The sequence below is a fragment of the Carcharhinus amblyrhynchos genome, chromosome 11 (genome assembly GCF_965287045.1).
Source record: "Carcharhinus amblyrhynchos chromosome 11, sCarAmb.v2.hapA, whole genome shotgun sequence".
Classification (NCBI taxonomy): domain Eukaryota; kingdom Metazoa; phylum Chordata; class Chondrichthyes; order Carcharhiniformes; family Carcharhinidae; genus Carcharhinus; species Carcharhinus amblyrhynchos.
This window is the reverse complement of record NC_137334.1, coordinates 3,975,498-4,000,459: the sequence shown is the minus strand read 5'-3', so window position 1 is coordinate 4,000,459 and position 24,962 is coordinate 3,975,498. Positions and strand designations below refer to the sequence as shown.

The following is a 24,962-nucleotide window of genomic DNA, read 5'->3' as shown; positions in this document are numbered from 1 at the left end:
AGGCCAGAAGAAGCAGGAGCGCTTCCCACTGGTCCTACTGAACTAGCCTGTTTCCCTGTCCGTGATCATAGCGCTTCCCCACTCGCCTACCAGGATAACTCTCTCTCCACAGATTGCTGTCAGACCTGCTGAGATTTTCCAGCATTCTTCTGTTTTTGTATGGAAGGGAATATGTCCGGGTTGCGTAGGGTTCTCGATTACGCCGGCTGCTTTTCCAAGGCAGTGGGAAGTGTAGACGGAGTCAATGAATGGGAGGCTGCTTTGTGCGATGAACCGGGATACTTTCACAACTCTTGGGAGTTTCTTGTGATCTTGGTCAGAGCAGGAGCCAGGAGCTGTGATACAACCAGAAAGGATCCTTTCTATGGTGCATCTGTAAAAATTGGTGATGGTCACAGCGGACATTCCAAGTCTCCTTAACCTTCTGAAAAATTAGAGGCGTTAGGGAGCTTTCTTAATTGTACCGCCTTATTATGCGTTATCAGAGATGACAAAGGGTGATCTAGACCCAAAACCTAGGCTCTATTCTCTCTCCACAGATGCCGTCAGACCTGCTGAGATTTTTCAGCATTTTCTGCTTTTGTTTCAGATTCCAGCGTCTGAAGTATTTTGCGTTTATACTCTCTTCCATCTTCCTTCGTCAGGAAAAAGATACAGAAGTCTGAGATTACGCACCCATTGTATTTTTGAATGAACCTACCATACATTAAGCTGATCTTTCTGTAGACTGTGGCTATGACTCTAACACTACATTCTGCACCCTCTCCTTTCCTTTTCCCCTATGTACTCTCCGAGCGGTATGCTTTGTTTGTATAACGAGCGAGAGACAATACTTTTCATTGTATCCCAATACATGTGACAATAATAAATCAAATCAAATCAAAAAGATGAACCAGCTAACCATCATGTCACCAATAGCTGTTAGGGAAGAGACAGCTCAAACACAGAACTACACATGTTCAGGGTACTCTCAATAGGCAAAATGTTGCTAACATTTTGTGCAAAGTTGGAACTGTGAGCATAGTAGAGTTCAGAGAAAATTTAATAATGATAAAAGATGGGAAAAAATGAATGAAGCAAGGATTAGGAGAGTGACTGTAGGCGAGAATCAGAAAGAAATAAAACATGCATTAATTCTGCAGGCAGGACTTTACAAAGGTCTTTACACCCATTTGAACTACTTTCCAAAATCGTGGAAGTATTTTCTGAATGTAAGTGAAGTGGACCAGTGACATTCAAGAAGCAAAGGGCTGACAGTCATTGCCACACATTGGAACATTCTCAATGAGTTAAGGATCTAAAAGAAATGGTGACCTTAGATGATTGGCTCTTACTTGTCAGAAGATTCTGGCTCTCTGCCTAGCTCATACTGGCCAGATGTGGGATTCCTAAAAGCAATCTAGAATGTTAGCCCTGAAGAAACATCTATCACAAAAAAGTACTCGGCACGTTTTTTTCCAAATAATCTTTATTATTATTCTTCGCCTCATTGAGGGCAAAAGAATCAATGGCACGGGCATTTTGTTAGCAAAGCCAGCTTGCTCAGGAAGTCAAGTCATTTCAAGTCCAAGTACCCTTTTTTAACAATACGATAAATGTTAATCACTGCCAGTCAACCTCACTGATAGAATGATTGAAAATCATAGAATCATAGAACCCACAGTGCAGAAAGAGGCCCTTCAGCCCATCGAGTCTGCACCAAACACAATCCCACCCAGGCCCTACACCCATATCCCTACATACTATACCCACTAATCCCTCTAACCTACGCTACCCTGGACACTAAGGGGCAATTATCTGGCATGGCCAATCAACCTAACCCGCACATCTTTGGACAGTGGGAGGAAACCGGAGTACCCGGAGGAAACCCACACAGACACGAGGAGAATGTGCAAACTCCACACAGACAGTGACCCGAGCCGAGAATCAAACCCAGGACCCTGGAGCTGTGAAGCAGCAGTGCTAACCACTGTGCTACTGTGGAGTGTTAAAAACAAATTGTAAAATTATTTTTTTGAACTTTTTTCTTGCCTTTTTCAAACCTTAAATAATATTTGCTAAAGAGAGATGGATTGTTGGTGCCATCGTTCATCAAGGTCTCGATGCCCAGTTGATCTCGTGGCACCCACATCAGCTTGCACTTTCAATAATTTGCAGTGCAGTAGTGTTTCTAGTTGAAGTGAGATAAACAGTCCAACTGAACAAACACGGGAGACACATCACTCCAGCAAACATTGAGCTTAAAGAGTTAAGACTCTGAAAACCAGCACCTTCTGATTCCGAGCAAGAGTGCTACCATCAGGTTTAGCTAACACACTTCATCGTTCCATTTTTACTTGAACAAATATAGTTGAAGACTTGCAAAGCAGAATTATGCCAGATTTTGTATTATTTAATTTCCTTTGAAAATTAATGTTACAAAGCACTTCCTTTACACAGTAGGGCAATTCTTTACTGACTGTCTAGTTTACAGATGGCCCCCAAGTCTGTTTACAATTATATTTTCCTTTCTCTTGCCTGACAATTGTCTCACTTCCAATTTGATTTTGAAGTTTTTCCTCCGCGCTTGGGTAAAGTTCCCAGGCTCCGGTATCTGCTGCATGGAATCTTTCTGCTTGTGTGAGCCTTCACTCTGGATGCTGGCAAGCCAGGCCTGCCTCATGCAGCATCCACACCTTCCTGAAAACAGAGCAACGTTTTGAGTCACGTCTCTCTTTCGGGAGAAGAGATCATCTCACAATTCCCAAAGGAAGGTGTTTGTATTCGAAGGCTTATTTTCCCTGGAATAGGGAAAACTACTAAAAGCTTCTGATGGATGCCATAAAATCAACCGAGTGCATTAGTGGATAGATTACTGTAAATGAACAGTTTAATTGGTAGTTTGAGTTGACATCAATGCATAATAAAAGCCCATATTTTCTAGAAAAAGCTCGATGGTTACAATGTCAGGGCCTTGCACCAATTTAATCCATTTATTAAATAGGAGACACTAACATTTTCTGCCAGACCAGTAGACAAAATGGTGTATAAGGCATGTGGCACTGAGTGCTTTAGAGTGTGTACAATATGCATCGAATGTAAAATATACTTGTATATTCACTATAACTGCATTAAGTTTATTTATTTATTGTCACAAGTAGACTTACGTTAACACTGCAATGAAATTACTGTGAAAAATCCCCTAGTCACCGCACTCTGTCGCCTGTTTGGGTACACTGAGGGAGAATTTAGCATGGCCAATGCAGCTAACCCGCATGTCTTTCAGACTGTGGGAGGAAACCGGAGCACCGAGAGGAAACCTATGCAAACATGGGGAAAACATGCAGACTCCACAGAGACAGCGGCCCAAGCCAGGAATCAAACCCACGTCCCTGGTGCTATGAGGCCGCAGTGCTAACCACTGTACCACCATGTCACCCAGATGCACTATAAAGTTGAACCCAAGATAAGGATTGGATGACCAATAGTCATGAATTCACAGTGTACACCTTTGAATGGGAAAATGGCCTATGTTAGCAGAACAAAAGTGATGCATTCAAATGCCTTTTCTAATCAAAAGGAAGTGTAACAGTACCAATCCAAAAAATTAAATACAAGAGTCCAGGTCATCGAGGCGGAAGACAAGCCACATCCCCTTTTTTACAGCAGGAGCTGCTGTAAGACAAGTTTAATGGATGAATGGCAGTGAGTAGATGAATGGGCAATGAGCGAATGGGCAGAGTGGCAGGGTGGGTGAAGTCAGTCAGTAATTGGGTCGGGTGCAGTGGGGAGGGCGACAGGTAAGGCGATAGATAGGTGAAGTCGCCGGTGGGCAGGGTGGCAAATGGGTCAGTGATCAGTTAGGTTGGGACAATAGTCAAGTTATTTGGTGGGGGAGGTAGCATGGCCAGGAGAGGTAGTTTGGTTGGGTCAGGGAGTCAGTGTGACTGATTTGGGAAGGGGAGTCAGATACGCAGAAGTTGGATTAGGATTTTTCTAACAAACATTTCCTGGGTAAGTCTCACAGAACTGTGAGAAGTCCCTAACTTTGACTCCGGAGTTAAGTGGAGGGTCCCAAGGAGCAGAGGAACTGCCCGTTGCAGGTTGAATCATGGAATGTATGCCTGCAGACCGGGAGATCTGGGCTAATATTCTTAACTGAAAACTGTTAACTGGGGAAAAAACGTTTGCATTAAAAAAAAACACGCTAAAAGTGGCTCATCCTGAATCATGTATGAACTGAATGATCTACTTAGTTCTAAACTGCAACACAAAAGGAGACCATTCAGCTTATCGAGTCCATGCTGGCTCTCCAAAAGAGTTATCCAATTGGGCTCAATTTCCTCATTATCCTGCAAACATTTTCTTTTTTATGTATACATCCCCTTGCCTTCTGAAAGCTATGATTGAATCCACTGCCATGATCGTTTCAGACAGTGCTTTCTAGATCATAAGATGCTGCATAAAAAAAAATCTCATCTCTCTGTAGCGTTTTCCCAAATTTCTTAAGTCTGTGTCCACTCGTCAACAGCTCTCCCCCGCCAGAGGAAACATATTTCCCCATCCATTGTATAAAGCCATATCTCCGCAACCCAGGCTTTTAAAGAAAAACTCTCTCTGGCCCTGATTCCAAACAGACCTATTGGATCTTCGATTATAATACTGTCAGTGATTTAAGTTAAAATAATAAGTTTTTTTAACGAGTGCAGTACAAAGCGCGCTACTGATGAGTCACAACCTTAAATAGCTGCAGTACGTACCAACATATAAAAAGGTTGAAGAACCACGTGCAGCAGTTGAAAGGAAGTCACTCAAATAGCTAACGAAAATACCCACCTACATGGCAGACGTTCACAAGTGCCTGAACACGTAAATTTAGATTGCCAGGGGACAGATTCTGAGTAGCACATTGTATAACAGGAACTTGGAATCCCTAAGTGGAAGCAACTTATTTGTGGGTATTACAGGCCCAAACTTGTAGACTAAACACAATCTGCAAGAAATAATAGTTGCCTGTTCAGAAGCAATACTGTACTTGACACTGATCCAAAAGACATTTTACTGTTATATGAGTTGTAACTGGCACTTCCCACTACCGTCTGAGGATATTTTGGCCAGACTTTAAGACAATCAAACATGAGCAAAACATTAATGATGTCTCAAGTGAGTTTTACCCTCTGGTTGGATGTGATATACAGGCTTGGAAGGCCTAAGATTTGATCTCAACTGGGGAGCAATAGGGCTCTACAACTGGATAATCTTGAGCTTATGGGCACAGAATCATAGAATAGAATCCTTACAGTGCAGAAAGAGGCCATTCGTCCCATCAAATGTGCACCAACTCTGAGTATCTTATCTCTTCCCCACCCTATCCCTGTGACCCCACACATTTTGCACAGCTAATCTACGCAAATCTTAGGACACTAAGGGGAAATTGAGCATGGCAAATCCATCCTGCACGTCTTTAGACTGTGGGAGGAAACAGGAGCATGCAGAGGAAACCCAGGCAGACACGGGGAGAACATACAAACTCCACACAGATAGTCATCCAAGGCCAGAACTGAACCCTGCTCCCCGCCATGGGTTAGGGATGGGAAATGTCAGCCAGCTTTCTGGTCTTGACTAGGCAGAGACAGGAGCATACAAATGTGAACAAGACCGTACATTTACATAGCACCCTTACTGTAATAAAATGTCTCAAGGTAGCGAGAGATGTAGAGAGGTATTGCCAGAGTTAAGGACTTAGGCAACAGAAGGCATGACCACCAATGGTGGAGAGATTAAAATTAGGAATGTGTAACAATTAGAAATAGATGAGCAGAAATATTTTGCAAGCTGAAGGAGATACAGAGATAGGGAGAGGAGTTGTCACAGAGGGATTTAAAAACAAATATGAGAATTTTAGAATCAAGATATTGTTTGACTGAGAGCTAATATAGGTCAGTGAGCACTTGGTGAGAGTTAAAACACAGGCAGAAGAGATTTGGATAATCTTGAGCTTATGGGCATAGAATAGAATCCTTACAGTGCAGAAAGAGGCCATTCGTCCCATCAAATCTGCACCAAGTCTGAGTATCTTATCTCATCCCCACCCTATCCCTGTGACCCACATATTTTGCTTGGCTTATCCACGCAAATCTTAGGACACTAAGGGGCAATTGAGCATGGCAAATCCATCCTGCACATCTTTAGACTGTGGAAGGAAACAGGAGCATGCAGAGGAAACCCAGGCAGACACAGGGAGAACATACAAACTCCACAGAGATAGTCATCCAAGGCCAGAACTGAACCCTGCTCCCTGGCATTGTGATACTGCAGTGCTAACCACTGTGCTGGCCTGGAATGTGGGAAGCCAGCCTGGTGTACATAGGAATAGTCTAGGCTATAGGTAGCAAAGGCATGAATGAGGGTTTCATCTGCAGACAAGTAGCATACCATACGTAAGCAGAAGGCGGCCATTCAGCCCATCGAGCCTGCACCGACAACAATCCCACCCAGCCCTGTATTTACCCAGCTAATCCCCCCGAAACTAAGGGAAAATTTTGCATGACCAACTTAACCCACAGTGTGGACTGTGGGAGGAACACCAGGACGAAACCCACACAGACATGGGGAGAACGTGCAAACTCCACACAGTCATCCAAGGTCATAATTGAACCGAACCCGGGTCCCTGGCACTGTGAGGCAGCAGTGTTAACCACTGCGCCACCGTGCTGCCCAAGCTGAGATGGGTGAAGCTGGGTGACGTTATGGAGGTGGAAATAAGTGGTCTTATTGATGAAGTGAATACCTAGTTTGAGGCACATCCCTTGGTAAACAATGGATGTGAAGAAATCATATTTAGTCTTTAAGACAGACATAGATAGGTTCTTGATTAATAAGCAACTCGTTTGTGGGTATTACAGGTCCAAACTTGTAGACTAAACACAATCTGCAAGAAATAATAGTTGCACATGGAGTATAACGTTAGCAAGTGTGAGGTTATCCACTTTGGCAGGAATAATAGTAGGAGGGATTATTATTTAAAGGGTGAAAAGCTGCAGCATGCTACGGTGCAGAGGGACCTGGGGGTCCTTGTGCACGAGTCGCAAAAACCCAGTCTGCAGGTGCAGCAGGTGATCAGGAAGGCGAATGGGATGCTGGCCTTTATAGCGAGGGGGATAGAATATAAAAGCAGGGAGGTCTTGCTGCAACTGTACAGGGCACTGGTGAGGCTGCAGCTGGAGTACTGTGTGCAGTTTTGGTCGCTGCACTTGCGGAAGGATATATTGGCCTTGGAGGGAGTGCAGAGGAGGTTCTCTAGGCTGATACCGGAGATGAGGGGGTTGGACTATGAAGAGAGACTAAATAGACTGGGTCTGTACTCGTTGGAGTTTAGAAGGATGAGGGGGGATCTTACAGAGACGTATAAGATAATGAAGGGGATGGACAGGGTAGAGGTAGAGAGATTCTTCCCGCTCAGAAAGGACAGCAGGACTAGAGGGCACAGCCTCAAGATAAAGGGGGGCGGTTTAGAACAGAGTTGAGGAGGAACTTCTTCACTCAAAGGGTGGTGAATCTCTGGAATTCTCTGCCCGTTGAAGTGGTGGAGGCTACCTCGCTAAATATATTTAAGTCACGGGCAGATAGATCTCTGATAGACAGGGGAATTAAGGGTTAGGGGGAGAGGGCGGGAAAGTGGAACTGATCCACTTCAGATCAGCCATGATCTTATTGAATGGCGGGGCAGGCTCGAAGGGCTAGATGGTCTACTCCTGCTCCTATTTCTTATGTTGTTATAAGGGGATCAGGGGTTATGGGGAAAAGGCAGGAGAATGGGGTTGAGGAACATATCAGCCGTGATTGAATGGTGGAGCAGACTCGATGGGCCAAGGGGCCTAATTCTGCTCTTATTTCTTATGGTCTTAGGGTCGTGGTATCCCCACCATTAGACAAATGCATAATGATGCTCATTTTCAACTCACACATATAAATAACAGCGAATTGCCAAAGGTACTGAGGGGCAACTGGTTCCTGTGGAATTGTACAACAGTAACAGGCCAACGGCTGCAAGAGAGGCGGGAAAGGTAAAGGAAACAGGGCGAGGGGAAAGTGTAAGCTGATCAATGACTTCAGTTTGTTAGGTAGTGAATTCTATTCACTGAATTAGTGGGGATTTCGAAAAAAATAATTCCCGAGTTAATATTTCCATCGCATCCATAAATGCACATGAAAATTGTTCACATACTTCTGTATTCTTGGCTGCTCTCCTTCTACACTCTTATTTCTACACAGGCAATTTCCTTCAAGCTCTCATATCGAATATCTGTCCTTGCTAATTTAATAGAGATTGTGTAGAATTTACAGCACAGAAAATGAGGCCCAGCTGGTGTTTATCAGTGTTTATGTTTCACAAAAGCTTCCTTCATTTAACCCCATCTGCATATGCTCCCATCCATTTTTGTCTCACGGTTCCTCTTAAAGGCTATTCACCTCAACAACTCCATTCTGGGAACAGTTCTTTTGAGTGCCTCCGTCAGCCTGTCTCCTTAAGTAAAGAGCCCTATCCTGTTCAATCTTTTCTAATAGCTAACACCTCTTAGTTCTGCTGTCATCCTTGTAAGTATTTTCTGCACCTTCGACAGTATAATTTGGAGGCCAGAACTGAGCACAATGCTCTAAGGGAGAGGTTTTCCACGGCCATTTTCGACAGTAGACACCAAACGGCTTTAGTGAAGGCGGGAGGGGATGTTCCCAACTCCACTGTCCCCACTCACCACCAATGACATAACGGGGACCCCAACTTTACATATGTGTATCAGAGGTTTATGATCGATTGCCTCTCCATACTGGACTGCACGCCTACAGCGCCCACTTCGCAAGCAGACCCCGCACAGGGGAGTACAGCCCCAAGGAACGGGGGGAGAGTTCTGCTCGGGCAGTACCCTGGCATTGGTCCTCAGCATTGCCCATGAAGGGAACAGTTCCCAGGGTGGATTCCATGGGGGGGGAGGTGCTAGGAGTTCCATGGTGGTTTCTGGATCAGGTGATGGGGGAGTGGAATTCTGAGTTGGAGGGTGGTTGAGAATGTTGGGGGCGGTCAGAGATCTGTGTCCGTGAAGGGGACGTTGTGATGGGGGGTTTGGGCTTGGGGGTAGTTCCATGTCCGTGGGGGTCCTTCTTTTTACCTTTGAAGCTTACATTTCCAAATAATAAACTAGTAAATATTTTTCTCCTGTAACGTAACATAGGTGGGTTGGTGAAATGAAAAAAAAATCCTACACCCCCATTCTAAACACAGCTCTGAATGGAAAAAAAAACCCATCATTTAAAACAAAGCAATATGGTTTGGAGTTTAATTAAAGCAGAACAGAAAACTGGATTTTCTTTGATATTTCCCCAGCTGCAGCTTTTTGAAGCAGGAATTTGAATGCCAAGTTTTGATCTGCGGTGCAGAATTTGGAGTTGCACAGGCTTGAGGAGTGTTGATCATTTCACATAGAAAAAAATCAGCATTATATGTTAGGTTCCTGTATGAGTCAAACACACAGCTGCCAAATTCCAGCATATTTCGCAGCTCAATGAAAACAATGATGAAAGCCTCATTATTAAATAGTTGGCAAATTAATCACTAGATGTAAAAAAGCTTAAAGTAACTCAATTTCAAGCCATTCATACATCTGCTGAGTTATGTAGGTTGAAAAAGTACAACCTGTTTTCCTCTGCAGCCACTTCTGAAGTGGCCAGGTTTGAAATCTCTATTATAGGTTTGTGTTGAAAAGTGCACTGCTTACCACATAGTGGAAAAACTACTGATTTTTTGGAGCCAAGTTTTGCAGCCAGGGGTCTTTTAATAAGTCTCTTATGATTTCTCTGATACAGCATAGGTGGAACAATTATTATACTCATACCTTGGGCATTGCTGCAGATGGCTTTTCTGCTTCCATGCCATTTATCATAAGAATATCTACCTAACTGATACAACATTTAGTTTGTTAGCAGCAGAGCTCACTGGAATTAATTAATATCCTTTTATATTGAGGTTCTTTGAAAGATGACCAAAGTAGGCCTGACTCCACTGAGTTGACATTCAGCAAATCAGGCCTTTTCCCCTTCCTTCCATCAATTTTCTCCTCTCTTGGCAATGTCGATCCCTTGCTGTGAGTTCATCCTCCTGGTTTCCCACCAGATTGCATACTTCATCCGTGAGCCCAGCGATTGAGTACCAGCAGAAACAACGCCCGATCCCCTTCTCACCCAATGTCCTGCCACATACAGTAAAAAGTCTGACAACACCAGGTTTTAGTCCAACCTATTTATTTGATAATATACTCACAAGCTTTCGAGGGGACTGCCTCTTCGTCAGGTGACGAAGAGGCAGTCCCCTCGAAAGCTTGTGAGTATATTATCAAATAAATAGGTTGGACTAAAACCTGGTGTTGTCAGACTTTTTACTGTGTTTACGCCAGTCCAACGCCGGCATACCCACATCATCACTGCCACATACATACAGGGGTGGCACGGTGGTTAGCGCTGCTGCCTCACAGTACCAGAAACCCAAGGTTTGAATCCAGACTTGGGTCACTGTCTGTGTGGAGTTTGCGTATTTCCACCGTGTCTCTACGAGTTTCCTCCGGGTGCTCTGGTTTCCTCCCACACTCCAAAGATGTACAGGTTAGATGGATTGGCCATGCTAAATTGCCCCTTTGTATCCTAAAATGTGTGGGTTAGGGGGGCTAGCGGTATAAATACGTGGAGTAACAGGGATAGGGTTTGGGTAAGATGCTCGGCTGGAGAGTCAGTGCAGACTCGATGGGCCAAATGGCTGTACAGGGATTCTATGAATGGTTGCTGCATAGAATCTGGATTGATTTATCCATCTCTCAACCAGAAGTGACTGAAAATGTCGTCTTTACAAACACTGGAACACAGAGGAGAAAAGAGGTAAAAAAACCAATTCAATTCAATTCAACAATCAGTATAAAAAAGAACAACAAAGAAAACTTATTTGGATTATCTGGAGATGTGGAATCCATTTTGACTTCTGGATGTGATTTGTTGGCATTAGGAACCAGGTTCAGGGATACTAAATTAGAACCATTGTATACAGCTGCAACAATGTTAGTGGGCAACTCCATGAAGTATTTGCATAACATTCCTTTGCCCACTGTTTAAAGAGAACTTCTACTGAGGAGTTGCAAAGTAAAATAAAAGCCAAATACTGCGAATGCTGGAAATTTGAAATAAAAATAGAAGATGCTGGAAATACCCAGCTGATCAGGTAATGCCTGCGGAGAGATAGTGTAGTTGAGTTAATGGGCAGAATTTACTGGAGCTCGTTGGAGCAAGCGAGATGGCGGAAGGCCCCGAGGCTGCGGGTCCAACTCCAGCTGGCGGGAAACCCTGTCCTGCGTTTAGTGAGCGGTGGGAAGGGCCTAAACATGGGAAACTCGCTGCTGGTGATGGGAAGAGAATTCAAGTTTCAAGTATTTAACAAACTACTAGAAACCAATTGTTCCCAAGTCACCTCGGTTTTCAGGTGGTGCATTTTCCTGTCCCTCAGCCGAGGTGTTCTTTTTGGCCATGTTGGTTTAGGAGGCTTGCTTTTCCTCTGTGCATCCTGACACTGGCAACCATCACAATGTCGTGTTGGGCGGGGGCTCTACAGGAACTGCTGTCACTCTGGGTTTAATCTGACCTTTTCTAGGTGGATTCTATTGGGCTCCCTTGTATCCGAATCCTTCCGGAGGGCTGCTATGTAGTGGCCTGCCCTGTAGTGGTAGTTCTCTAACCCAGTCTCCCTGGTGTTGGCCTCTACCTCCATTGGGATACCTTGGAGCTCATGCGCTCTGCTTGCTGCTTTTTCTATCTACAAGGCCAGCAGTAATGCCGGTTTACAGTCCAGCTGGGCCTCCACCAACAGGCGTTTCTGTATAGTCATACCAGAAATTTGCTCACATCAACTGGTCCCAGAGCATCTCATTTAGTGTATCCCCGAATTCGCAAGCCTCCGCCAGACATCTTAGCCTTGTTAGGAAACTGGTGATCAACTCCCCCGCTCTTCTAAACGTGGACTAAAAATGGTACCTCCGCAGGATCAGGGATGGCTTAGGGTCAGAATATTCTTGAACTAAGTTTGATAACTCCTGGAAGAACTTTGTGTTCGGTGCCTCTGGGGAAGTTAAACTGTGCATAATCGGGAAAGCTGCTGGTCCACATGCAGTCAGCAGGATAACCCTTTGCTTCTCATCTGAAATTACGTCGTTTGCCCTGAAGAAATACTTAATCCTTTCCACTTACTGGGCCCAGTCCTTCACTGCGAGGTCAAAAGAGTCCAATGTCCCACAAAGCGGCATGTTTTCTCAACAATGGCTTACTTTCAATCTGTGCAGTGATTCGGCAAGTTCCTTCAGGTCACTCCTTTTTCCTCGTCGCCACTGTAATAACTCCACAGAGGCAAAAGCCCCATCACCAAGTTACTTTATCAACACCATACACCTGTACGCAGCCAGCTGTTCAGTTGCCCCCTGCTAAATGCTGCCTGTAAAAGGGGGCATGTGACTTCCTGATTTAACCATCAATTAGTAGTCACCAGATATCTCTTTTAAGGGGTTGGACTCATCAAGTATTTCGTACTCTAGTCATTAGCCTGGCTGAAATTATCACAGTAATCTAACGCACAAACTCCAGGCAAATTGGCGGTAGATCAACTTCTATTTCTTATTTACTGGCTTTTTCTGTTTGAACTTTGTGGCTTTACAGGATTGGACGGAATAACCATTTTTTAAACATATGAAACTTGAGATACAAACAAATTATCAGGTGTATTAGCTGCAGCTTGATATGTGGCTCACATTTCTCCATGAAATGCAGCTAAGCAGCTTGCAAATGTACAAGTTAAAATAATTAATGCATTAAAAATAGATGGATGAATGTTTCTGTCGAAAAAGTGAAATATCAAGAATTAAACATGTCTGTTAGGTGGTCTGCAGTACTATCAAGTTATATCATAAGCTACTTTTTTCTGATCCAAAATGATCCAGGGATTGCCCCTTTTGGTTCAGTTATGAAAATATAAACCAATAAAAGATCAGTTCATTAACTATTTCTCTAACTTGGAATTATACATTCATATTCATCAGGTGGCAGAACATTCAAACAGATCTTTGCTGGAACACCACAGTATCTGTTTTAATCACTTTTCACTCAAATAAACAATTTCCCAACCACCATTTTAAAATCAGACAGAATAAAAGTTCATAAATATTAATTCATTCCATCTAATTGTTCACTCAACTTGGTTCTTACCCTATTATATCGCTGACAGGTCATTAATTCAAGCCTTGCTATTTCTGTTTTTATTCTATGCTAGAATACATGATAATTATAAGTTATTAAACTACACCACTGAAGGAATAGACAGAGAACTCACCAAACTCAATCAACTTGTGGTTGCAAAACTCAGAACTTAATGTCTAATGTTAGGCGTGATTCCATGATTGGACAGCACTTGCTGAACAATCTTGACTGCGTTAAGAATTATGCGAACAACCAACTTCAGTTGGGTCACAATGTGCCTCAGTTTGTTTGAAACTACACATGGTCCCATACAGGGGCTCTTTTCTCTACAGACAAAAGCAAAACGTCCGGGCAATGCGCCTTTTTGAACTGAACAGAAGCATAGAAGACAATAGTGCCCAGGTGCTCTCTCCATTGCAACGCTTTGACCTGAGTTGACTTGCAAACCAATCAAAACCCTTTTCTCATTCTGTATAAATTGTTGCTCCCTTTGAAATTTGGCATTCTTGTGTATGTCCTGATGGGTGCAAGACAAAAAATTTCGACATATCCCTTTTTTCAGCAATACTCTGGTTCTGTACTACCAAATGACTATTCTTAAACTATATGTAAGCCAGACAGATAACGAGCAGAAACAAACAAAAGTGTATTGAATCAACATTTTCGCATGTATTCAGTTATGAATTGGAATGAAGAAACACTATCTCAATATTCAACATCTAATGAAAGTTTATTACTGTCACTGCAGCTGCTCAGTTAGCAGTCTCTCTGGAAATAAAATAGAGAAAAAGAACTCTTACCTGCTGTTGAATTTTTCTGGATGCTTTTCTCTCATTACGTGAAATCTATGAGCAATTGATGCATCCTGCAGAAAAAAGATTTCAAAAATTTAATAGTGTACAAGAAGCAAAAACAAAAAGGACAACAATCAATACAGTTACGTGATGTAGAATTGGGCTGTGCCTCATTTTATACTTCATACATTTTGGTCCAAGTTATGCATTTCACTGACTTAAATTAAAAAAAAGCTCTTGCTGTAGCATTGCATGACAGAGTCAGAAGATATTGTGCATAGATGCAATTACTTAAAACACACAGAATAAAAACAGGTGACTCGGCCCAACCTGAGCAGAATGTGATTTATGCTCCACTTGTACCAGCTCCACATTTTCTTTAGCTAATTCCTTCAGCATAACCTTCTATTCCCATCTCCCTCAAGATGCTCATCTAGCCTCATCATAAATATGACTCTACTATCCACTTCGTAGCAATTGCACATCCCCACCAATCTCAAAGCAAACTTAGTTAGTTGGGGGCAGGACAGCAACAGGAAGATGACTGTGGAATTTTATTTCATTGTGGACATTTCATCAGCACAGTGTATGGCACCCAGATTCCTTTGCTCCAACACAGCAAGGGCAGCGCGGTGGCACAGTGGTTAAGCACTGCTCAATGCCTCACAATGCCGGGGACCCGGGTTCAATTCCCAACTTGGGTTACTGTCTGTGTGGAGTCCGCATGTGCTCCCCGTGTCTGTGTGGGTTTCCTCTGGGCGCTTCAGTTTTCTCCCACAGTCCGAAAGACGTGCTGGTTAGGTGCATTAGCCATGCTAAATTCTCCCTCAGTGTACCCGAACAGGGGCCAGAGTGTGGCGAGTAGGGGATTTTCACAGTATCTTCACTGCAGTGTTAATGTAAGCCTACTTGTGACACTAGTAAATAAACTTTAAAAACTTCAGTTAGCTACTCATTTGGGATCATGAAGAAAATATTTTGATTTAAATTCTTCTGTCCAAAGGCCATCTTTCATCACATTAAGCTCTGCCTGCCTGATTTTGTCCATGTCCTTTTATAACCTTTTAGTCAAATTCATGCAACGATGCCTTAGGGTAGTAACTATTGTGTGCAACATTAGCTCACATTTGCTCTTGCCTGTCACCCACAACAGCTGTGAAGAATGTGGCTTTGAATGGATGTGGTGTGATGAAATTGGACAGGATAATAATGACCTTTTCAAAACTGAACTGCATGAACACCAAAAAGTAATGGGAAGCATATGAACCTGCTTTACATGCGACTGTTAATTACCCAGATTGACTTCATTTGAATTAAATCAAATAAAAAAAAACTCTTTGTATTTCCTTGTGACTGATAGAAAAGCTGAAATGCTTTAGCACTCTACAACCCGATGTTGTATGTTTTGTGTCATGTTTTTGATTTGGTTTATTATTGTCACATGTATTAGCATACAGTGAAAACCCCTCCTGTAATGCAAATCACTTCATCACAATTCAGATTTCATTTTCACCAATCTGCAATTCAAAAAAACACACAAAGTTCTACGTTATCCTTTATTTTTGTCTTTTAACCTTACATGCTGTTTAATTGCAAAAGAAAGACAATTGGCATTTCATCTAATGAGCATCACATTTAATACTCATTTGTTATGTGACTTCCCTCACAATTTACATATTCATTCACTGCTCATGCGTTTCCAAATGTCAATTGAATCCATTAAAAATGATCTTGCGCAGGGAAGTTTAATTTCACTTAAATCCCCCTGGAACTGCTATAAAGTATTCCTGGGACTGGTCCATTAGGTTAAAGCTTTAAATGTCTACAGTGATTGCAGTTTGCAAGGCCAGCCAAGTCCCTCTGGGACTATGGATTAAGGGACACTAGTAATTTTCAAATCTCGTTACACGCTGAGTGCTGGGATACAAAGAAAACTAAGCCAATAAAAGAGTGAAGTTCCCCTTTTCACCCACTGATGTTGTTCGACTGGGTTCGGTGCTGCTTGCATTAATTCATCCAGAGACTCCTTATTAAGTTGTTGCAACTTGCTGATTCTCCTGGTTTTGTTCCAAAATTAGGTTCTTTATCATCACCTTTTTTACTATCTATCATAAAATCTGTGCAGTGCAGAAGAGGCCACTCAGGCCCATTGAGTCTGCACCAACTTTTTGACAGAGGATCTGACCCAGATCTTCTCCTCCGCCCTATCCCCATGACCCCATACATTTCCCCATGGCTAAACCATCTAACCTTCACATCTCTGGACACTAAGGGGCAATCTACCACAGCCAATCCACCTAACCCGCACATCTATGGGCACATCCGTTTCCTGAAATATTGTGATGTGGTACTGGGACAACGACCCCCCCCCCCCCCCCCCCCCCATGTCAGCACGATCTATTTGACGGCACGACAGGCATTTTCCACGCCGTCCCAAGCGCCGAAAAATTCAGACCATTACTTCTTTCGCAATATTGGGTAACGTGGAATGTGTAATTGGAACTACAGCATTATTAAGCAGAATTAAGAATTAAATTTAGTTTTGGAAAAAAAATAAACCACTCTGTAACCAACTTCCTGTTACTGATACTTCCTCTGACAGCGCCCAGACTTAGAAAAAAGACTCAAGCACTAATTATTTTCAGATGAATGAATCGTTCAAGATGTAACAACCATACATTTATGGTTAGTCCCACTCCTGCAATTTTGTTACACCAGATGTAATCAGCATGATCTCATAGATATCGACATGCAAAACGCTACTGAGGATTAGTATTTTTAAGGCAAACCTAAAATTATAAACCCAACGTTTAAATAGCAGAATTGATCAACTTGACACTGAGTTACGATCATTGGATGTATTTACATCTAGATACAGCCCACTTAAGTTTAAAAGGTGAACGCAAACATTTTGCCTGATGTGATAAATAAAGAGCCAAAAGAAATATTTGCTTTTGTAGAAATGTAGAAGCAAAATATGTATTAAAAAGAAGCAGAATGAATCGATTTATTCTGCTTAAAAGGAGTGCCTTTTGAAAAGGCAGTGACTGTGCCGTTTACTTTCCCTCCTTTAATGGATGAAGAATTTACAATAATTCAAATAAGTATCTTGCTGATTTTTGGTAAGATGTTTCAGTCTTTTTAATGTGCTGAAGATAAATTGAAATAGTTACACAATAAACAGAGACTTCTTTTTGGTTCTTAATAAATGATTAATGTGACTGCAAAGTATAATAATGGAAACATTACAGATGACAATGGAAACAAAACCGTATCAACGTAACACATTCAAGGGTGTAGCCCAAGAACATTAATGGCATATTGCAGAATTATTATTTTATGATAGGCTGGGGAACGAAAGAACATTTGTCACGTGATCTCACAATCCTTCAGGACTATATTTACCACCTCTTCACCAACTCATTCCCATTTTGCGATGCACATTATAAGTAACAAAAGGTATACAAAAAAAAATAGGTGATCAAAAGCTGACGGTAAGGTTAAAAATCGAATCTCAGCCTCCAGCTCTGCTCAATTGAATTAGTATTCTTTATTTCACTACTATCTCCCTCCTATATGTAATCCTTTCTGCCAGTTTCGGGATTGATAACGTGCCTTTGCTTACATCACAAAGGATTGGAATATGTACTGACAATCCACCTTCACTGGGATCCGAAGGAATTTACAAAAGGGCAAAACCAAATTTAAAATACATTCGGCATAATAAAAATAGACAGCCTGAAGGGAGTTAAAGATGGTAACATAACCTTATGACTCACATGTCATTCATAAACTACTGAGCTGCAGTCGCCGTTTCTGATCTAATTTGATCCCACATTGCTGTTGTTGCATTGTTAGCTTGTCCATTTTGCTGGAAAAGTCTATTGCATTACAAGAGCATCCGACAAAGCTCAAGGGTCTACCTGCTGTCTGAAGATTGCATAAGGAAAGCCACTTTGTTGGCAAGGAGTAAATTTATTTTCCGTGTACGGTGCAATGAAAATGATAAAGAACCTTCTTTATAAAGTAGAGAGAGGAAACTTTCTGCTCCAGGAGTAAGTAGGATAATGAAAACAAAAGACAAAGAAAACCGCAATCTTTTCAAGATGGATAAATACAAACAAAATTTTAATGGGAAAAGCAATTACAAAATAAAAATTAAGCAAAATTGCAAAGGCAATTTACTTTGAATTTACTTTTTGAAGTAACTTGCAGAAAATTGTTTTAATCCAAGTGATGCACTAGCACGCTGGAGTACCACTGTCTGGTGACATGGCTACATGCTGTTTTTGGTCTTACACTCTCCTGCGTTGCCAAGCTCAGACTACGTTGCTACAGACTGGCGTCAAATGCGGGGCCCACTACAGGTAGCAAAGATCTGAAAGTGGTCACAGGGCTTTCACGTACAGCTGAAGCCGGGCTCATGAGCAACACAGACAAGGCTTTGGTTTCAGCTGCTATCTCAGCTACAGTTGGTGCATGGAAAACTGAACGCAAGGGGGAAAGGGAAAAAAATAGAGAAACGCATCCTCATCCAAAAGCTTCTCTAGATTGGATGCAAGCATTGGGTAACAAGATGGGCACAGAGGGGCTCAGTACCTCAGAGTGTGAGCGCTACTGATTTTCTGTCACGTAACTTGTTCCCGATTGTGCAAGATTTAACCTTTTAAGCCAACCTGAAATTAATAAAAATATACAGCTACATCAGGACTATCTGATGAGTAAAGACCAATTTGTAAAATACATATTTCCTCTGAAGATGAGGGCATTGTTGACATGCCACAAAGAAGTGAGTGTGCCTTCTCTTTAAACTATTGCACTCCCTTTATTGAAGATGCCGTTAGTTTGAGCATTCCAGGATATATGTTCACTGATGATAGAAGAGCTATGTTATCTGTCCAAGTGAGGATGAAGTGCGACTTAGAAATGAGCTTGGAGGTGATGTTTTTCCCATGACAACCCTTTTCAAAGATTAAATGAACAGTGGAAGCAACCTTGGTGAGTTACTGTTCTGCATTCTGTAGATTGCACATACTGCAGCCACAATATGCTGCTGGGGGGGGGGGAGGTGGGGTAGATAGAATATTTCATCTAATAAACCAACTGAGGATTAAGCAGATTGCTCTGTTGCGGATTGCATCAAACTCCCTGAATGTTATTTTGCTGCGTCCGCCCAGGCAGGCATTCCTCATCAAATAATAAATTTCTGACCCTCAGGTGATGGAAAAGCTTTGAAGGTTTTGGAAGTGAGCCTCCCACTACAGTATACACAGCCTCCGTCCTGCCTGTGTTAACAACGTTGATATAGCTGGACCTCTTCAGCTTCTGGCCAATGGCAATGCCCAGGGCATGGATGTTGGGGGTGATCAGTGATGGCAATATATTGCTGAAAATCAGAGGAGGGACTGGACTTTTCCTTCTTGAAAGTGGCCATTATCTGACATTTCTAAATGCGAATGTCATTTGTCAGTCCGTGGCCTGCTGTTCCTCAGGCCCTGCTGCAGTTGGACACAGGCTGCTTCATTGTCAATGAGATCTTTTGCGAAATAGAAAATAGGCCAGTAAGCAGCAGGTGCTATATCATTTGGCTGTCTTGTGAGTGGAGTAAACACACTGGAAAAGTTACTGACAGCAAACGTGTGCACTAGAAATTAAAACACTGCCATATGAAGTATTTTAAAAGGTAACCCTGTGATTTAAGTAATTAATTTTCCAGCAGTAACAGCTGGTTCCTAAATATAAATAAACGTGAGGCAAGAAACTACTTAGCAAAGATTACAACTGCCACACAAGCAAAGAAAGGTATCAAATTATTTCCTCCTCCTGCTGTTACTGCCTTTGGGGATTCTCTTCCCTTCTTTGCTGAACTCATGGACTCCACTGCGTGCAGTCCCGCAGGCACCTTCTGCTGTCCAGTTGACCATGTGCAAGTCCCCCTTGTGATTCAGTGAGACATCAAAGCTGAGCTTGGTCCTGTCCTCCGTCCGGCAAGAAAGAACCCTACAAGGCGACGCTGGATATTGACTGGGAATTTTAGCCAATCCTTCCCTTGCTAATTCGGAATTGAACTTGGTTGTTGTGGTTCAGCCATCCACTGGAACTGTGGAACTGATGGGCACAGATTTGGGAAGAAAGACTTGCTGGCAAAGTTTTGGAAATGGGAAACTGAGGAAGCAAAACTTGTCAGCAAATGAGTACAACCAGAAACAACAGTAGTTATAACTAGACAGGAATGTTTATTGTTGGCACAGATCTGACTTTTCTTTCCACCTTTCAGGCTTATGGATGTTTTTATGGGATAACATCAAGATTAAATTAATTAAAATATCTTAATTACTTCCATGAATGTCATAGGTATAGTGACTCATGTTAATCACTTTGTTGCATCATGATTTTCTCTATCTGGAGACTAGACACTGATGCTTCTCTGAGGAACTGTGTTGGTGCTATAAATGTTAATTTACAATGTGGACCCATTAGCTGACTGACTCACATACACAGTCTCTTATTCCACCCTCACAAACATACTCAGATCAGATGATCAACCTTTTTTCTAATTTGCTGTCAGAATGACCATGGGGCTAACTGCCCTCGCCATTATTTATACCTAAATGATACAGCAACTTCAGGGTGGTTCAATGGCAATATTCAAAAGTTACTGTCTGAGCTGTGCCACTCCACTCACAGTTCGCTACCTGCCCCACAAGGAGGCACCCAATCTCAATTTTTTAGGCGTAGGTTGGTTGTGAATGACTGACTTTAAAGGGCTGTCTCGCGACAGGACGCTGATGGTGACAGGCCTAAAGAAGTCATTGCACCTCTCAGGGAAGCCCCGCACTTAGAGAGCTGTCAGCAACGGGACTAGAGGGCACAGCCTCAAGGTAAGGGCTGGGGGTGGGGGGGGGGGGGGTGCAGTTTATATCAGAGTTGAGGGGGGAACTTCTTCACTCAAAGGGTGGTGAATCTCTGGAATTCTCTGCCCGTTGAAGTGGTGGAGGCTACCTCGTTGAATATATTTAAGTCACGGGTAAATAGGTTTCTGATAGACAGGGGAATTAAGGGTTACGGGGAGAAAGCGGGAAAGTGGAACTGATCCACTTCAGATCAGCCATGATCTTATTGAATGGCGGGGCAGGCTCGAAGGGCTAGATGGCCTACTCCTGCTCCTATTTCTTATGTTCTTATAGCAATCTGATTGGTTGGCAGTGCAGCAGATCCAGCAGCACTAGGACTGAGGGACCACAAGCAATCCCAAGAGGATTGGCAAACCCACGGCAAATGGACCTAGATCTGAGATTCCTGGTCATGGTGGGATTGGGGACTGTGGCTGAGGGGAGGGGGGAAGGAGGTGTATGCGGCCTGACAGCTGGTTAGTGATGTACAGCAATGCCAAAAGTGCAGGAGTCATCCCTGTAGTGCAGCACAGACTTACCAGGGTTAAGTTACGAGGAAGCATACCAGAACTGAATTCCTTGTACTTTAAAAGATCAAGGGGTGATTTTGATCAAGGTTTTCCAAATTATAAGGGTACTGTTGCGATAGAAAAGGAGGGATTATTTCCATTGGTTGGGCAATCTGGATGGGGGAACTTCATAGACTCATAGAATCCCTACAGTGCAGAAGGAGGCCATTAGGCCCATTGAGTCTGTACCAACTCTCTGATAGAGTACCTTACCCAGGCCTTTTCCCTGTAACCCCATGTATTTACCCTGCTAAATCATCCTTTGGACACTTAGGGGCAGTTGAGCATGGCCAATCCACCTAACCTGCACATCTTTGGACTAAGTTTCAAGAAGTGGAATTAGGAAACAGAAAAGGTGGTCAAAGTTTGGAACTTTCTTCTGCAAGCTGTAGTCAGTATTCAATCAATCGTTAATTTTGAATTTGATATTTATTGATAAATTGTTAACTCAAAGTATCAAGGCAGATGGGCATATGGAGTTAGGTCACAGATTAATTCTGATTTCACTGAATGAGGGAAAGGCTTGAGAGATTAACTGGCCTACTCCTATGTCTCACATGTTCAATTGTGTTCCCAACTCCTACAGTTTTGAATATCAGTCTAGGAGGCACAAAGACTACAGACTAAACTGTTGATTTCTGAAGGAGTCAGGCAAGGCTGCAGTTTTTTTTTAATATAGCATTATAGACGTATAAAATCCCTACAGTGCAGAAGAGGCCATTCGGCCCATCAAGTCTGCATCGTTGCTCCAACAGAGTACCTTACCTAGGCCTTATCCCCTGCCCAAAGCGTGTAATCCCACACGTTTAGCATGGCTAATCCAATCTAATCTACACATCTCGGAGCACTAAGGGGTAATCTTGCATGGTCAATCCACTTAAACTACACATCTCTGGGGGAAATCGGAGCACCGAGAGGAATCCCACGCTGACACGGGGAGGATGCGCAAACTCCACACTGACAGTCACCCGAGGGTGGAATTGAACCCGGATCTCAGGAGCTGTGAGGCAGCAGTGCTAGCCACTTAGCCACTGTGCGGCCCAATTTCCTGTACCTGGCTGGGTTGCCAGTGTGTTCCTCCTTTTGGGCCATGTTGGACCTTGCTACTTTGGTGCCAGTGGGGCGGGTGATGATGGCTACTGGCCCATCAGTGGTGGTTAGCTTATTGAGACAAGTGAAGGGCCTTTGAAGGCCGATTTTTGAAGCCAACACAAATTTTCCCATCAGCTGGCCAAATCTGGTCAATGGGTGGAGTTTGGCTTCCACCAGTAGACCAGTATGATGCACTCCAGCACCATTTCAAAGCCATCCCCCCCTGCTGCAGCCAATACTCCTCCCATAGTAACTGTGCTAAGTTTCAACTTCTTCGGTAGTTGCCTCCTTCTCTTCTTATTTGCCACACTGTCAGCTCCTATCTCACAGTGGGGCTGCTGATCTCCCTGTGGAGGGAGGTCTCCGATAGGAGCATGCCCACAGCTCTTCACTGAACAGCTTACACACAACTTGGCCACTAACTGGCTGGCCATTACAAAAATCAAATCAGATTTCAGGTTGCAAGGGAACGCCAGGCTGGGATTCTCAAGTGACCCTGCTGTTGGGCTCCCAAACCTGGAGCTAAACTTCAGCCCTGTGAGTGACCTTCAGTTCCTTCTCTGAAAGCCACTCAGCGCCTCCCGGGTAAGTCTGCCGCTTAAAGAATGAAAGTCTTCTTGCATCTGGGTTAGTGCAGTTCTTGAAGATGCCAGCTTACCAAGGGGAAATGCAACTCTCTCAACAGCATATGTGTGGGTAAGACAGCTGCATAATATCTGACAGTTTGAATGGTTTCCCATATGGAATTGGGAAAGTGAGGAAGTGCCAAGCAATCTGGCTACCCCCCCCCTCCCCCCCCCCCCCCGGCCGCCGCCCCCGGAGGCCCACACAACATGTGTTTCCATTAGTAATACGTTGCACATTCTCTTCCAGCAGTCCGTATTCTGGAAGGAACAGTTCAAATGGTCTGGAGCGCCTTCAAGCCAATTCAAATCGACCGTCGGGTCTTGTGAAGATTAGGGACTCTTTGGGGCCAAAGAAAAAAAGGTGCTACATGGTGGGAAGGAATCTCACCTGTATCCGTCACAAAGCCCCATCAATGATCCAGCAGTATTTCACTTACAGGACGGTGAATTTACAGTCTGGACAATAACTATCAGCAGAGGTCATGCAACCGCAGTGACAGGGTAGGGGTGGGGGAGAAGGTGGGAAAGTTGGAGATGCTGGAAATGAATCATAGTCAAGCCTACTCCAATCCCTTCACAGTGTAGCAAATGTATCTGATTGCCTCTCTCCAATGAGGTGGAGGCCGACTGCGTTACCCCTAGCTGAAGTCAGTCAACTTGGCACTCAATCCTGGGGTCTTCCAAGCCTGCTTAGCTGCTCAATGGACGTACTCATTAAGTTATGAGGAGAGTTACAAATCTGGTTAAACATACATACTTTTATAAAGAATAAAAGACAGCTAAGCATATATATTTTTTTATAAAGAATAAAAGATATCTGGGAGTATATTACAAACTTGAACACACTTAAGGGATTAAAAAGTGCAGGAAAAGATCAAAAGCATATCTTGAATGGCTTCTTTATTCAATCCCTGAAGAATGTATTAAAGCTGGAACTTTCTTCCAAACTATTAAACTTGTCTATTTTTAAGAATACATACGGTTTATCTTTTTGAACTTTGTCTTTAGAGTTTTGCCAAGGATTTTCACTGATACTGAAGCTCCTTTTATGGACTCTGGGATTTTTCCAGCGAGGATACAAGAGCATTTTACAAGATTCACATCTTAAATTGAGCATCACTTTCTCCAGCAGAGCAAATTCTTTTATTAATAAACAAAAGCTTACTTTACACCATATGCTACTTTTGGATGCATACAATATATCGTTAACAGTATCTCAATACTAGCATCTCAAGCATTGCTGCCTCACAGCGGCAGGGAACCAGGTTCAATTCCAGCCTCGGGTCACTGTCTGTGTGGAGTTTGCACATTCTCCCTGTGTCTGTGTGGGTTTCCTCTGGGTGCTCTGGTTTCCTCCCACACTCCAAAGGTGCGTGGGTTAGGCTGATTGGTCATGCTAAATCGCCCCTTAGTGTCAGGGGATTAGGAGGGTAAATGTGTGAGGTTACGGGGAGGGCCTGGGTGGGATTGTTGTCAGTGCAGGTTTGCTGGGCCGAATGGCCTCCTTCTGTACTATAGGGATTCTATGAATATGAATTCTGGAGATGAGGGGGTTGGACTATGAAGAGACACTGAATAGACTGGGTCTGTACTCATTGGAGTTTAAAGGATGAGGGGGGATCTTATAGAGACGTATAAGATAATGAAAGGGATGGATAGGGTAGAGGTAGAGAGATTCTTCCCGCTTAGAAAGGACAGCAGGACGAGAGGGCACAGCCTCAAGGTAAGGGG

At 43.2% G+C, this 24,962-nt stretch overlaps 1 protein-coding gene across 4 annotated transcripts in view; it reads right to left on the bottom strand.

Annotated features, from left to right (window-relative positions):
- LOC145349855 (diacylglycerol kinase beta-like) overlaps window positions 1-24,962 on the bottom strand; it is a 534,763-nt gene that overhangs the window by 135,790 nt on the left and 374,011 nt on the right. For all 4 annotated transcript variants that reach the window (XM_080198449.1, XM_080198452.1, XM_080198451.1 and 1 more), the window contains one exon: window positions 14,058-14,122. In XM_080198449.1, the coding sequence (XP_080054575.1) occupies window positions 14,058-14,122 (65 nt within the window). The remainder of the gene's footprint in view (window positions 1-14,057; window positions 14,123-24,962) is intronic.